The sequence below is a fragment of the Meriones unguiculatus genome, chromosome 19 (assembly GCF_030254825.1).
Source record: "Meriones unguiculatus strain TT.TT164.6M chromosome 19, Bangor_MerUng_6.1, whole genome shotgun sequence".
In the NCBI taxonomy this organism is placed as follows: Eukaryota; Metazoa; Chordata; class Mammalia; order Rodentia; family Muridae; genus Meriones; species Meriones unguiculatus.
In genome coordinates this window covers 32,034,898-32,051,733 of record NC_083366.1, presented here as the reverse complement: position 1 = coordinate 32,051,733, position 16,836 = coordinate 32,034,898, and the positions used below count along the sequence as shown (strand labels likewise).

General features: G+C 37.3%; 1 protein-coding gene across 6 annotated transcripts in view; it reads right to left on the bottom strand.

Moving 5' to 3' along the window:
- Nucleotides 1–16,836, bottom strand: part of Arid4b (AT-rich interaction domain 4B) — a 118,478-nt gene that overhangs the window by 38,942 nt on the left and 62,700 nt on the right. For all 6 annotated transcript variants that reach the window (XR_002476997.2, XM_060372491.1, XM_021652909.2 and 3 more), the window contains exons 9-14: nucleotides 14,783–14,862; nucleotides 11,804–11,880; nucleotides 10,073–10,227; nucleotides 7,015–7,087; nucleotides 4,267–4,361; nucleotides 3,310–3,407 (exon numbers count right to left, since the gene is read on the bottom strand). Coding sequence is in view for 5 of the 6 variants with exons in the window: in XM_060372491.1 (XP_060228474.1) it covers nucleotides 3,310–3,407; nucleotides 4,267–4,361; nucleotides 7,015–7,087; nucleotides 10,073–10,227; nucleotides 11,804–11,880; nucleotides 14,783–14,862 (578 nt within the window). In the remaining variant the exon portion in view is untranslated. The remainder of the gene's footprint in view (nucleotides 1–3,309; nucleotides 3,408–4,266; nucleotides 4,362–7,014; nucleotides 7,088–10,072; nucleotides 10,228–11,803; nucleotides 11,881–14,782; nucleotides 14,863–16,836) is intronic.

Below are 16,836 nucleotides of genomic sequence, written 5' to 3'. Positions count from 1 at the left end.
ACTAGACACCAGAGGATAACAAATAAAAAGTCCAATGGAGGTATGAGTTACTCCTTTGAAGCACAGGACTGATATTCCATAGAGCCTACTAACATTTGAGGCTATCGCCACTGCTCTTGGCTACTCTCCACAACCTGACATTAAGATCCTGTTGATGAAGATACCACATGCTCCAGTCACAGGACACGGTGAAATCAACCAATTACAAACCAGGACACTTCATCCCTATATGCTCTCATTTACAGTGCTGGATGATGATACGCAAACTACTGGAGAAGAAAAGTAATCCTCAATCACACCAGATGTTTAATCCTTCAAGCTACAACAATGGCTGGCTTGAAAATACATGCCCACTAGGTCAACAGTGGCACAACCATTCTGGAGTAAGAAACTACTTTCTCTAAGTTCCACTCCACAGAACCTATGGCTAAACAGGTCAAAGGCCCTACCGAAGAACCTATTATTATGTAGCTAAAAGGAATTTGTTGTGGGACTTGGAAGCCACAGGACTTGGAGGACCCAAAGCAAGAGTGGGTGGAAGCGTGTCCAAACTCCGTTAACCTTATCTAAAATCTGCAGGAGTACGACTACTCCCCCACTGCTCTGTCCCAGTGCAAACAGCCTCAACAATTGCTCCCAATCCCCAGAAGGCATGTAGCTAGGTACACAGGTTAAACATCCCTCCCCATATAAGGTAATGTCAAATGAGGCATCCTCAGCACCCTGGCCATGGCTAATGATACACACTCACCCCAAAGGGCCTTACCCAACCACCAGAGGTTTAAGTAGCCTTTGTTCCCCCGATTAAACAAACTGTCTCAAGGGCTAATATCCAGAATATATATAAAGAACTAAAGAACTTAAAAAGCTACAAATAAAGTAATCCAATTAAAAAATAGGGTCTAGAGCTAAAAAGAAAATTCTCAATAGAGGAACATCGAAAGGCAAAGAAACACTTAAAGAAATGCTTAACAGCCTTAGTCATCAGGGAAATGCAAATCAAAACGACCCTGAGATTTCACCTTACACCCATCAGAATAACTAAGATCAAAAACTCAAGTGACAACACATGCTGGAGAGGATGTGGAGAAAGGGGACCCTCCTCCATTGCTAGTGGAAATGTAAACTTGTACAACCACTTTGGAAATCAATCTGGCGCTGTCTCAGAAAATTAAGACTAGCGCTTCCTCAATATCCAGTTATACCACTCCTAGGCATATACCAAAAGATTCTCAAGTATACAACAAGGACATTTGTTCAACCATGTTTGTAGCAGCCTTATTTGTAATAGCTAGAACCTACAAACAACCCAGATGTCCCTCAATGGAGGAATGGATACAGAAATTATGGTACATTTACACAATGAAATACTACTCAGCAATAAAAAACAAGGAAATCATGAAATTTGCAGGCAAATGGTGAGATCTAGAAAAGATCATCCTGAGTGAGGTATCCCAGAAGCAGAAAGACACATATGGTATACACTCACTTATAAGTGGATACTAGACATATAATATAGGATAAACCTACAAAAATCTACACACTTAAAGAAGCTAATCAAGAAGGAGCACCCTGGGTAAGATAATCAATCCTCACTCAGAAAGACAAACAGGATGGACACTGGAAGAAGAAGAAAACAGTGAACAGGACAGGAGCCACCAGAGAAGGCCTCTGAAAGACTCTACCCAGCAGTGTATCAAAGCAGATGCTGAGACTCAGAGTCAAACTTTGGGCAGAGTGCAGGGAATCTTATGAAAGAAGGGGGAGACAATAAGACCTGGAGAAGACAGGAACTCTACAAGGAGAGCAACAAAACCAAAAAATTTGGGCCCAGGGGTCTTTTCTGAGACTGATACTCCAACCAAGGTCCATTCAACCTAGAACCCCTGCTCAGATGTAGCCGATGGCAGCTCAGTATCAAAGTGGGTTCTCTAGTAAGGGGAACAGGGACTGCCTCTGAAATGAACTCAGCAACCTGCTCTTACACACACACACACACACACACACACACACACACACCCGGGAGGAGCACTTTTCCAGGCCACAGAGGAGGACACTGCAGCCAGTCCTTATGAGACCTGATAAGCTAGGGTCAAATGGAAGGGGAGGAGGACCTTCCCTATCAGTGGACTTGGAGAGGGGCGTGGGAGGAGTTGAGGGAGGGACAGTGGGATTGGGAGGGAATGAAGGAGGGGGCTACAGCTAGAACACAAAGCAAATAAAATGTAATTAATATAAAAAATAAAAAATTTAATTAAAAAAATGTATGAACCTGCCACTCTTGCCCTCTTGCCTTCTTGCTCTCCCCTTTCTCTGTTGGGGCAACCCCCTCTTCCCATCATGCCTCACTCTCTCCTTCTCTCTCTATATATATATGTTTATCTAATAAACCTCTTTCATATATTAAAAACAAAACAAACAAAACAAACAAACAAACAAACAAAAGCAAGCTGTCTCACTGACCCCTGTCTCCCAAGAGTCTGCCCTACCTTTGTTGCAGTGGGTAGCATTCCATACTCTTTTCAAAGAAGCCCATCACCAAGACCCCTCAGTACTTACTGATGGAAGACAGAGGGGAGCCACAGCAATAATATTCTACTCCCCTGGATGAACCCCCATTATTCCCATTATTCCATTCAGAATTGTCCCATCACTTCCTCCAATATAAGGAAGTGTATGCATTCAGCCCTCAAAAAAGTCAATGAGCCTTTTAACATTTTTTTCAGTGTCTCAAGGTTATCAAGGTCCTTTGTCAAACAACAGCCCACTACCCCTTCTGCTCCTCCATGTGTCCATCCTCTAAAGGGGACGAGCTACTACTCTCAGAATGAGCAGAAGGTTTGAATTTGAAGCTAGTAAAAGCCAGGTCATTATCAGATTGCTGATTACACAAGGATTCCTTACAATGCCCAGAACCAAGGGGAAACAAACACACACACACTCACACACACACCCCTACCTCTAGAAGCCCAACTAAAAACAAACAAACACAAATTGCCTACCCCTCTAACATACACTAGCAATTTTGGCCCTAGCTACTCTAAATATATTTAATATTTACAAAATATTAAATCCTCCTAACTCCACTGAAACATACCAGGAATAATCCCTCCTATCCTAGTTTTCAAATAATCATGGCATCCAGTATTTTCTTTACATTCTATATATATCTAAAATCTAGATATATTTCTAAAGACTAAAGAGCAACAATTTCCAGATTCTTCTAAATTAGCTTAAGTTAAATGGTATATTCCATGCTGCTTTCTAGATAAGACATTGAAGATAGTCACATTGAGTACACTGACTTACTTTTTATAAGCACATTTAACATTGTATCCTGCAGCTGAATTTAAGACGGGAATCCCAAGGTCTTGGTAGACTTGCTTCCAAACAGCCCCACTTTCAATCTAATGGACAATGGAAAATAAAATTTTCAAATAAAAAGTGGTAAGATATAACACATTTTTTACATATGTAAGAAAATATGATGAGCTTACATTTATAGATTTTGGCTCAAAAACAAAAAAATACCAATAATAAATTTTAAATGTGGTTTACAAATAAAAAGTTTTAGTACTCTTAACAAATGTCAGACCATTTTTTAAGTATTGAAATATTGGGTCATTAGACTTTTATATTTACTGTAACTGAACTTACTTAAAAGTAATATTTTTAAACCAACTCTTCTAACAAAAAGTAAAAATTGAAAGCATATTCTTCCCATAAAACTCACACGCTAGTAAAAGAAAGGTACTCTATGAATTTCGTAAAGCATTTTAATGTACAGCCAATTCTGAGTGAGATAAATCATACATAACTTTAAAACACCACCTCAGAGCACCTCAACATACAGTTTTAATGGAAAGAAGGAAGCTAGAAGAGAAGGGGACGGGCAGGTAAGGTGGGCTTGGTATAGTGGTAAACAACTTTAATATCTACTCTGGGGAGGCATAAGCAAGTAGATCTCTGTTGAGTTCCAGGCCAGCGAGGGCTAGACACTAAGAACCCATCTTTTAAAAGAAATGAAAATTAAAGACAAAACATAAGTGTTTCCAGCTCTGCACTGTGCCTTGTCAAACAAGACAACCTCAAGATCTGACTCACACAACAGAACATCAGATCTGTCATTTAAAAATCATCAGTGTGCTCTAATTCTAAACTGCATTTTCATCCTTTTCCTTACATTCTTATTAGACAGTAATTTTACAGAAGGCAGATATCTAAGGAAGCACAGTATATAAAAAATTCACTTATTTTAATACTTACATTATCAAATCCTCCAAGTTTGTGTACAAGTCTGAATAACTTAAAAAGATTCAAATTTCGATACCCAAGCACAGGCCGCTTGTTAATAGGTGTACCTATTAAAACACAAAATATATTAGAAGCTACATATTTTAATCTAAAATCTGAAAGGATTCACATAATACCAATGATTAGCACATATATATTCCACAGGACCAAAACAAACAAAAATAACTTATCTAAACCTATGTCACCATTTTTTTTTAAGTTTTTGCACACCAGATTTTTACAGTGTTGTGTTTCTTCCTAGCACCTTTCCTCTGGTGATAGAGAGGATGAATACCAAGTGAAGCATAACAAACTGCAAATCTTAAGAACAGTAGAGAGACAAAGCTGAGAAAAACTACAGCACTGAGATACACGCTTTCTTTGTGCTTTACTCACTACCACTCTAAATGATTCTGCAGTAAAGCAGAAGAAATCAGGAGACACAAAGTAAGCTACCAAGATGTGAAAAAGTGATGGAGGAAGTAATAGGACAAAGCCAAGCTGCAACACATCCTTTCCCAAACCCAAATGGATGAATATCATTATCAATTAATCACTTTCTGTACTTCTTCCCTGTATCTTACACAAAACCATAAAGAAGACCACACTTCTTAGGCCACATCTTTATGCAAACAAATAATATATGGTCCAAAAATATTTAACATTAAAGAATGAAAAATTATCCATACCACAACAGCCATTATTATTTGTGAGTACAAAAAATTGACACTCAGACAAGTTCCTGAAGGTCTAGGCTGGCACAGTAAATTTTACAAGGTTAAAATAGATCCTTTGCCCCGCTTTACTTCTTGCGCGAGCCTAAGTGTGTGTGTGTGTGTGTGTGTGTGTGTACACATGTATGTAACCTGGGATTGAACAGGACTTGGACATGCTAAGCAAGTATTCTACCAGTGAACTATGAACTTGGCCTACTTTGTTTTATGTGAATGAGTGCTTTGAATGTATGCAAGCTTTTGCACCACATGTATATTTGATGGTCAGATGCCAACAGAGGGCCTCAGGTCCCTTGGAGCTGGAATTACAGACAGCTGTTAACTGTCATGTGGTGTAAGTCCTCCGGAAAAAGTCAGTACTACTGTTCACTAAACCATCTCTCTGGGGACACTTAGTACTTTATGTTTGTGCACATGTTTACTTACATGCACATGTGCAGAAGCCAGGTGCTTTTTGTTTTCAGGGACTCTTACTGAGCCTGGAGCTCACCTATTTGGCTAATTCGGCTGGCCAGTAAGCCTCAAAGATCCTCCTGTCTCTGCCATCCCAGCACTAGGATTCCATGTACATGTCACCATACTTGGCCTTTTAAAATATGGGTAATGGGGATTGAACTTACTTCCTTTTGCTGACATGGCAAGCACTGTACCAAGTAAGCCACCCCTCTTTAGTGAGAATCCTGAAATTCTCGTTTCTTTAAAAACACAGAAATATTATAAAAACATGCTTCCACTTTAATCCCAGGTGTAGGGATGTGGGCTGCTTTGGACTGTATGCAACAGCAGAGGCTCATGCACTAGCAGAGGCATGGTTTTGGCAGCTGTAGACAGTTTCTGTGATTGTGACATTTGGAAATCTGGGAACTTTTCATAGGGCATGTAAATGCTGTACCCCAAGAGGTGGGGTTGGTGGTTGTTCAGGGGGGTTGTGGTTTGTTAACAGTTGTGCTCAAAGAAGAAGATTCAAGGATCTCTCTCTCTCCCTCCCTTCATCCTTCTTTCTCTTCTATCTAGTGATAGGTGGTGAAAATGGGTGGATAAAGGGTGGGAAAAACCTACAAATAAGCAAAAGCCAGCTATACCCCTTAGCTTTCTTCTTACTTTTTGGGATAAGGTTTCACAAAGTAGCCAGGTTAGCCTAAAACCTCTTTGGTTCAACCTTCTGGGTAACTGAATTACAGTCTTATACCACCAGGCCCAATTTTATTCATCTGTCCCCTTTTGAGGAAGAGTGTAGTTGAAGGAAGGGTTTCATATGTACAAGACTAACTTCAAACTTTGCTATATAGCTGATGACAACCTTGACCTTCTTTCTAATCCTGCTCCACTGGGAGAGTGCCAGCATTACAGGCATTTGCCACCACACTCAGTCTATGTGGCAGAAACTGAGCTTGGCTTCACGCATGCCAGGCAAGCACTGTTACCAATCAGGCCCACATCACCAGTCCAATTCTTTACATTTCTCTTAAAAAATTAAGCAAACTCAGGAAGCTGCCACATTCAGCTGGAGACTGTCATGTTTTTGTTTTGATTAAATTTTTTTTTTTTTTAGATTTCTTCCTTCCTACCTTCTTTCCTTCCTTCCTTCCCAACCTCCCACCATCCTTCCTTCCTTTCTTTTTTTGTGAGAGATCTTTTTGAGACAGATCTCACTGTGTAGCCCAGTGAGCCTCAGGCTCACAATCTTCCTGCAATAAACTCCCCAGCCTCGGGATTAAAAACATCACATCCAGCCTACACTTCTTTATTTCTGAATTTCTACTTGATTACATTCTCTTGGTCTAAGGTTGGGTCTTAAGACTCACCCAATGCCCAAACAGGTGTGATCTCTGTTACACACAGTTAAGAGTGAACACCTCTACCTTCCATGAACTTACACAGTAAGAGTGAACACTCAACCCATCTTCCATGAACTTAACACAGTAAGTGAATACACTCACCCTCATCTTCCATGAGCTTATAGAATCTATAAGAGTGACACACTCACCTCTATCTTCCATGAACTTATACAGCTGTTGTAGAAAGTTCTCCCTTTCCTCTGGAAATGGTTCTATTTCTTCCTAAGTTCAATCATAGAAGAAAAGATATTGTTTTCCTCAATTCACAATTTTATTAATGAAAACAATCTTTCTTGCCAACAGCAAAAACTAATACTCAATTAAATATTTCAAAGGCAGTTTTCACCACTAAGCTGTTCAAAACCAACAAAGTCTAGACATTTTGCACCATATAGAAGAATACATCCTAAGAGGTATCTCAACAGAATTCCAACTGCCAATTTCTATACAAGAAAAGACACTTATATGACTGTTGAAGTCTATTACCAGAGATCTAGTCTTTAAATCAGGGTCACAGGCTCAAGAATACCTATTCTCGCTTATATTAAAATTGGGCTAGATTTTAACATCAAAGCTGATTCCATTACTGCTCCTCAAGGAACTCAGTAAGCATAAGTCCCATTTGCTCTAAGTATCCTTCATTATAGGCAGCCCCACTGTATAGAACTTCAAGCTTACATAATCAGTGAAGTGGGGAACAAACTTGATCTACAATACCTGAAGATTCAGACTTAGGGAAATCTTCAAGTAATAAAATAGTTCCCCGAATTATCAATTACAAGGGAGGGACTAGCTTCTTGCTGCTGTGGCCAAGGGCTGTGGCAGTAGGGAGCTGGTCCTGAAGCAACCTGCAAGGAGCAGGGTAGTAGGTAAGATTGAGGAACTCACCAATTTATTGACTTTCATCCATTCAACAAACAAAAAGCACCCGTAAGTGTAGGCACTATGCTAGGTGCTGAATCAAATTAAAGAAAAAACTATGGAGTCTGCTGTTACAAAACACGGCCAGGAGTAACTGCAGAGAAGATGACTCAGAACACATAAGCAAGCTGTGCAGTTACTCTAACTAAAAGAAAAGCTCTAGTGGCCATAGGACATCCAACTAAACAAAACAAACCTAAATGTATTTTTAATTTGGAAAAGTCCCACATCCACTGCCATTGTTTTAGTGAATTTTCCCCTCTGTCTTAAGGGAGAATTTTTGTGGTGCAAAGGACAGTAAAATTTTATAACAAAACAAAACACAGACTTTAATAAACTATTCGATTGGTGCTTAGACAAAGAATAAATGACAACTATCAACTTGCGTGTGATAAACTGTTTTTCTCAATTTACAACAGCCCACATATGTCAGGTTTTGGTAAGGCAGTCAAATAAAAATCCAGAAAGAAAGAAAAAAAAGTTAAGACATTATTCTAAACATCACTATGGTAAAATATTTGACTTAAGCCACATCAATTTTGTTTCTGTTCCATAAACTTTTAAGTTTGTATTTAACTCAAAATGTTTAACTGGTGATCAGACTTGCTTCCATCACAACCCTCAAACCAGATTTGCTCTTATAAAAATAGCTGTACAACAGAAATCTAAGCAACAAAATGTTTGGTAACTGATATTTATTGACCATCTGTTATGGGTTATGTACTGTGATAAATTCTAAGAATATAAGTATACTAATAAGATAGCCCTCTCTTTGAAGGGCTTACAAATAAATTAGTAAGAGAGGAAAACAAATAAGGGTGGCAAGGAGAGAGATAAAGACAGAAATGTATGTTGTACTTCAGAGGATGGAAAGGTAACATTTCCTGTTACGAGGGATGTTATGGTGCAGGGGTTTCCCTTTATAGAGCTGACTCTTCTGGTGTTTTGGAAACTAAGCAGAAGTGTGCTAGGCAGTCCCTCCTACCATTACAAACATACACACAAGCAGATTAGGAAGCAGAACTACAATGTTAAAGATGAGAAGCAGCAAGGTGCTGTCTATGTAGGGTCACACAGCTACAGTTCAGAGTTCCCAGGGAAAGGCAGAGACAAACATGAGGAAAAGGCAGAGCACTGGGCCCATCAAGGAGGCTTTATACTTGAAGCTGGACTTTTATACTAATAAATAAATAAATAAATACATACATACAAATTCAGAGCTTCTAAACAAGGGATTGGTCATTTTGGCTTTTAACTGTTTATACAAGATTGGAAGTGGAAGTCAGGGCGTCCAGCATGCTAGGCAAGCACCCAGACAATACTTCAACCTCAGTTCTCATTTATTTAAAATAAAGAGCAGACCTAGGGCATGAAACAGACATGTTTCTATGTTTTCCTTTGTCACTGCACTTTAAAATATAACTTCCAAAAGAATTCCTACTTTATTAACTATTTACTACAATTAAATAATACCAGCCTTTAATCCCAATACTCAGGGAGACAGAGACAGGCAGATAGCTGTGAATTTGAGGCCAGGCTGGTCTACAAAGTGAGTCCAGGACAGCCAAGGCTACACAGAAAAACCATGTCTCAAAATAAAATAAAATAATTTTTTTTCTCCAAACTGAAAACATTACAATTTCGTAAAAAATTACCATGATTTCCAAACAAAAAACACAGTTCACTTCACGGTCAAAACAATAGGTGTTATTATCTGCACACCACTTAGTCATTATTTTTTTGGTAGATTACCTGTCACCTGCAGACCTGAAGTCACAATAAAATCTAAACTTTTAACTCCATGACCCAAATTGATATACAAGAAAACCCATGTATATGAAGTTAAATTGCTTTCCATTCTGTGAATCTAAAAGATGCTGACCTTCACTTTTCTGCTTATTTTTTGTTAATACCAGCTGGGCATTATTCTGGACACTTTTCCTAGTGTTTTGGTAATTATGAAGATGTACACCTGTCATGAGATGGTCAACTATCATTCATATATATATATATATACATTCATATATATATTCATACACACACACACACACACACACACACACACAAGATACACATTACGGATTAGGTGGTACTTTAGTCATCTTATAAAAGCACCCCTGAACCACCTAGAATGAGTGTATGAAACTACTCTTAATTCTCCAAGCCCATGTTCCTGTTTTCAGGTAAAAAGCAAACTTGATGCTCCGATAAAACTGTCTGATGAAACGATCCCTAATAGTAAAACATTAAGTAACATTTTAAAAGGCATCAATAGTTTTTATTTACCTCTTCTTCACTGCTATTATCCTCTTTCTCTTTTTCATCATCTTCCTCCTCTTCCTCTTCCTCGGCTTCACTACTAGAGCTGTCTTCTTTCAACTCAGTCTTCCAGTTTGCAGGAATAGTTCTACTTTTGTGAAATTCAAGTGCCTGATCAAAGACTAGAAACAGACCGTAACATTAGCAAACTGAACAGATTAAGACAACTGAGCAATCTTAAAAATATTAAATATAAAAACTAAATTATCTAAAAATATTAAATATGATAAGAAATAAAAGCTGTGCTACCAGCACTGACATTTGCTAAAGAGTGCAAAGTTTTTGGCTCTGCATTAAGAGCTGTTACATGAAGAAACTTAAGTAATTTTTTTGATCTTATACACGAGAGACCCACTTGATGGCTAGTAAAGCTCACTGCTACCACTGGAATATTTCTTAGATTTAAATAAATATGGGACTGGAGGGATGGCTCAGCTGTTAAGAGCACTGGCTCTTCTTCCAAAGGTCCTGAATTCAATTTCCAGCACCCAAATGGTGGCTCATGACCATCTATAACTGTAAACTGTAGTCCCTTGTAGTCCCCCTCTTCTTGTATGTAAGTATATATATGGACAAAACATGTATGTGTGTGTACATATATATATGTATACATATATACATATATATATATATGAAAGTACAAAAATAAATAGAATCTTAAAAAAAAAGAAAGAAAAGAAAAAACATGGGCACATGCACTAGGGGAGGCAGAGGCAGGCCCATTAAGTTGGAGGCCAGACTGGTCTACGGAACCAGTTCCAGGAAGGACAGCCAAGACTACACAGAGAAACCCTATCTCAAAAAACCAAACCAAAGAAATATAAAAGAAGCAATTTTATTATTTTTTAACAGAAATTAAGTTTATATACTAAAAGCAATTTTAGCATAGATACGAGTCAGCGTGTGTGCGTGTGTGTATAACAAATTTGTTGTTTTTGTTTTTTGAAGACAGAGCTTCTCTGTGTAGCTTTGGCTGTCCTGGAACTCACTGTGAAGACCAGGCCGCCTTGGAATTCACAGAGATCCACCTGCCTCTGTTTACCAAGTGCTAGGATTAAAGGTGTGCCGCCACCACCCAATGTTTTATTGACTAATAACTAAACACTACCATATCAAGCAAAAGGTTTAAAACTAACCAGAAAGGTTCTCTACAAATCTAACTGAGCCAAACTTGAAATTCTGTAAATAATGAGTTTAAACTAAAATTGGCTAAAAGCAATTATTCTTTTATACTACATGATTTATATTACAAATCATAAATTTATAGGCAGTTTACCTATCCTTGATAGGTATGGGAAAGTAAGAAACAATTCACAATGCTAAAAACAAACTAAAAAAAGCAATCACAGCATTACTTTTCAGTCAAATATAACCATTACAGCCTTTGATAGGAATATATATTAGCAGAGTTAACAAATCAAAATTACCCTGATTCTATTTTTGTTATACATGTAAACCAACAGTGACTTTCCTAAGTAAAATGCACATTACTAGAACAGCTGTATTTTTTTTAACCATTGTTCCAGATTATTATCCTAATTGGAACTTCTACAAAAAAATAAGTATAACAAGACAAGAGTTTTCAAAATAAAAATCTACTGAAAATATATTAATAAAGTAAAAGCTGAATTTATTAATCTATAAAACAATTAAGCAGGTTCTAAATTACTTACAAGCTTTCCATGATTATTCCCTTACCTTGTTTTAATATAGCATCAGGCTTTGGTGCAGTGTCACTAGTAATTTCATGGACATCTTTTCTTGGAACTGAAGTACTGTATTATTCATTAAAGATGAGAAAAATAAGAGATTAAGACAACAGTCACCAAATCACAAAGATATACCACAAAAATGAAAACAATAACATTAGCAATAAAAACAATTGTAGATAGGGCCATAAGCCCCCAAATCACACTGTATATGGAAGGATCCTGCCTTAAGATTTGTTTCATTTATACCTGGATCCAAATTTCAGAATCAGGAAACAAGAGAAATGGTATCAAACAGTCTGCTGCCTAGAAATGAATGCTGAACCTCTACAGCAATGAAATAATGAAAACAAGCATTTGGATGGCAGAATGCATAAATCCAATGAGGAAGAAATCAACAGTAAAATTTGCCATTAATCATGAGATTAGTTTAAGATAGGAATAAAATATATCCATTGATAAGACAAATTTCTCTAGTTTTGTGTGTTCTGGTGGTGTTCTCAACAATGTTTTAAGAACTATTTTAGGATTATAAATCAACTTCTAAAATTCAGTTAGGCATTTTATGGAATGCTACAACCCTAACAAGAGTTAGATGCAAACAAATGGGACAGGTTAAATGATCAATATAATTTATTATTCTCTAAATGAGCCAAAATTAGACTTGTATGTATTTGGTTTGTACTAACCAACCAAAAAGAAAAAAAGGCCAAATGGTACCCCAAATACAACACAATTTTCAGTGCTCCATCTCTTTAAAATCTTTTGTTTTGTGGCTGGAGAGATAGTTCAGAGTTAAGAGCACCTGCTGTTCTTCAAAAAGACCAGAATTTAATCCCAGCACCCACACAGAGGCTCATGACTGCCTGCAACTCCAATTCCAGATCTAATATCCTCTTCTGGCTTTTAAAGACATGCCGAAGCGTACACAGATACACATGCAGGCAAAGCACTCATTCACATAAAATTGAATTAAAATAATAAGTCTTTTATTATAAAAATTTCAAATACATACAAAAGTGGGTAAGAATTATCCAAGTAAGTCTCATATTAACCCCATTCACATAACAGCAGTCAGAAACTATCAGTTTAATTCACATCTCTATATATCTCCCTCCCATCTCCATATCCCATATACTTTCATTAATTTTTCATTATGAGTCTTTAAAAAATTTTAATGGAAGTACATTATTAAATATCTAAAAATTAAATATGTGATCACCTTTCCAAGTTTGAACCAGGTATAAATGACAAATGAAACTATATGTTTTTAAAGCATAAAATGTGATAACTTGACACATACGATAATGAATGTTTGCCACAACCCAATTAACTAACACATCTATTAACCTCACACAGTTATCTTTTTGGAGAATGGAGTGGTGTTGAAAACACCAAGTACATAAGATGGTCAACTTTTGCATTACGTGTAAAACTCTTAAGGATGGAACTGGAAGCCTAAACCCTTTCAAGACGCTATCTCTCTACTTCCAAATATAATTTCTTAATTTTTTAATATAAAACAAGTACTCAAATTTGCTGTTGAAATTTCTGATTATCTCAATTTTGTTAAAGTTGTTTTCATAGATTATTTTCAAAATTTACTTTTCATAACTTGAAAACCTAAACTCTAAACCTCAAGAAGTGCTTACCTAACCTAAAGGTACTGATACGTAGTAAGGCCCAGTGGAAAATTATCTGGCTTCAGCTAGCACGCTGAAAAACCATAATTGCTGATCCCATGAGTGTGAGAACAGGCTCAAGAAGAGGGAGGAGGAAAGGAGAAAAGGAAATAACCAGTTTCTCTATTTATTTGATAAAAGTTAAACTAAAAATCCAGAACTCTTCTCTTAAAAAAAATTCTCCATGTTGGGTGGTGGTGGCACACACCTTTAATCCCAACACTCAGGAGGCAAAGACAGTTGGATCTCTGAGTTTCAGGCCAGCTTGATTTACAGGGCAAGTTCCAGGATAGCCATGGCTTCACAGAGAAACCCTATCTCAAAAACACACAAATGAATGAATGGATGAATGACTGAATGGATACATGAATGATAGATTAAATGAATGAATGATTGTCTCTGGGAGAGACAGCTTTTTTGCCACGTAGAATTCATTTTATAAAAATCCACTTAAATACTGAGATCATTGTAGAAGTTATACATCAGCCAATAGAGCAGCAGTTCTCAACATTTCTAACGCTACGACCCTTGACCCTTTCATACAGTTTCTCATGTGTGGTGACCCCCAACCATAAATTTATTTTCATTGCTACTTCATAACTGTATTTGTGCTACTGTTATGAATTTTAATGTAAATATCTTGTTTTCTGATGGTCTTAAGCAACCCCTGTGAGATGGCTGTTTGATCCCCAAAGGGCTCATGATCCACAGGTTGAGAATCACTACAGTATCTTACTTAGAAACAAAGAGTAGTAAATAAACAAGAATAAACCCTAAGACCACTGACATGGCCAAGCAGGTAAAGATAGCTGCTGTCAAGCCTAACAGCCTAAATTCAGTTCTCATAACCTACATGGTAGGAAAGAACCAACTCCCACAAGATGTCCGTTGACCTCTACATGTAAACTATGACACTCACCCCAAATAAGCAAATAAATAACCAAAGAAATACAATATATTAGCAGCTTGTTAGATCCGTATGACATTCATATACATACCCCATATTAGCAAATAAAAGAAATAAAGACATAAAATTAATAGCTCGTTAGATCCATTAAACACCAAATCAGCTTCAATAAAACACATTATCATCTACAAGACTAAGAGTGCTAAGTCTATGGTAACAGACCTAATGACTAAGGAAAGATACTGTAAGACTTCCAGAGTATAGAAAAGGCATTGTCTTTGAAACATTCCTCTTCAAAACTTAAAGGTATAAGTTAAACACCTAATTTGGAAAACATGGCTTATATGGGACAGTTTTTCAAAATCACATAAATACTTACAATTTGCCATCTTTGAATGATCGAACAAGAATATTGTCTTTTTTCACAGCAATCTCATCACTACAGTCAGGACAAACCACCTTTAAAAGAAAGTACAGAACTATCATAAGTTAAAGTATACTCAAAATTATTTATATAACTGCTATTCACATTTTTGAAGGCATAGTGCAGCACTATGTGCTGATCACAGGACAAAGACCCAGAGTTCCCAGAAGCTTATATAACATTCGTTAAGCCTTTGATAAAAACTAAAAGCTTACAGAATGATCTAACACAAAAATATGTTGTAAAAGATTCACCTTACACCTGGTCTCAGGGACATATGCCTTTAATCCTAGCATATGAAAACAGAGGCAGGCAAGTCTCTGTGAGTTCAACCCTGGGGTTAGTTAGGAGTGAACTAACTCCAACAAGCTCTCTTCTGACCTGCACACTGGGGTGGGGCCATGGCATGGCCCCAAGAATAAATAAGTGCAATTTAAAAATTAAAATAAATAACATTATTAGGACAGTAAAATGGCTCATTGGGTAGATTCCTACTATCAAGTCTGACAACTTGGGTTAGATCTTCAGGATTAGCACTGTAAAGAAAGAACGAATTTCCCCAAGTTGTCCTCTGACCTACACAGGCATGTGCGTGCATGTGCGCACACACACTCTCTAAATGGATGGGTGGGTGGATGGATGGATGGATGGATAGATAGATACATAGATAGATAAATACTTTCTTTCTATGAAGAAAATGGGCCGCTAAAGGGTAGGAGCTAAAAGCAACAACTACTGCAATTACACAGGTAAGAAGTTGTTTACATGTCAAGCAATAGCCACAGAAAATTAAGGGAATGAAAAGCACTAAACAGAAAGGTGAGACAGAGGGAAAGCTGGGTTTTTGTCTTTTGCAAATGGTGTATGAAAGGAAAGCCATAGAAGGGTCCACAAGGAAGGAGAAGACAAAGAGTTTAGGGTTCACGTTTCAAGGTGAGTAATGGGCAAGTATCCAAGCATGGTACTCAGCCAAGTTAATAAAATTTGGGGATCAAAGTCTTACTAAGCCAAGTGAGACAGCACACACCAGTAATCAAAAGTAAGTAATCTACCTACTTAAGTAGGCAGAGGCAGGACTATCAAGAGTGCAAGGCTAGCCTCAACTAAGCATCAAGTTTGAAGACAGCCTGGTCTAATGAGATCCTAGCTCAAAAGAAAACAACAAAAACAGAACAGTATCAGGATTTTGAAACTTGCTGCCTGTGAGTCACAGCTACCAGTGAGCTATAGACTTTGCAAATGCACATATAGCTGTTCATTATATATGCATTATTTCCCTGGTACCACTGGAGCTATAAAGAGGATGAGATAACCCTAAAGAGAATAGAGTCACATTTTATAACCTTTGAATCACATTATAATTTAGTATTTTATGAATTAATTAGCCCTAATGAAGGATGAAAAGAAGGACCATGTAAATGGCCAAACCTAAGATTTCCTCACTTTAAAATGGAAATGTGTATCACTTAGTTCCTAGTTTCAATTAAGATTAAATGAGACTTCTTATCTTGTTTGACACAAGGGTGCAGAAAGGGATTTGTAAAAACACACCTTCACTGGGCACTGTGGCTCAGCCTAATGATCCCAGTACATGGGAGCTAAAGCAGAAAGGTCTGTAGTTCAAGAACAGCCTAACTACACAGTAAGAGCTTATCTCAAAAAAAAAAAAAAAAAAAAGTAACAAAAGACAGACTGGAAAGGCAACCCAGTTAAGAACAACTCATGCTCTTCCAGCAGACCCAAATTTCATTCCTAGTTCCCATGTCAGGTGGTTCATAAGTACTTAAATCCAAAGTCTTCTAACTTCATGGGTACCCTCATAAACATAGCATACCCTCAAACAGAAACACAGACACATAAAATTTTTCAAATTTAAATATATATATATATATATAAAACTTTCAAAAGTTCCTGGACTGGGAGATGAGTCTTTTAGTAAAGTGTTTGCCATGCAAGCAGTAAGACATGAGTTAGGATTCCTAGCAACCATACAAAAAGACAGGTGCGAT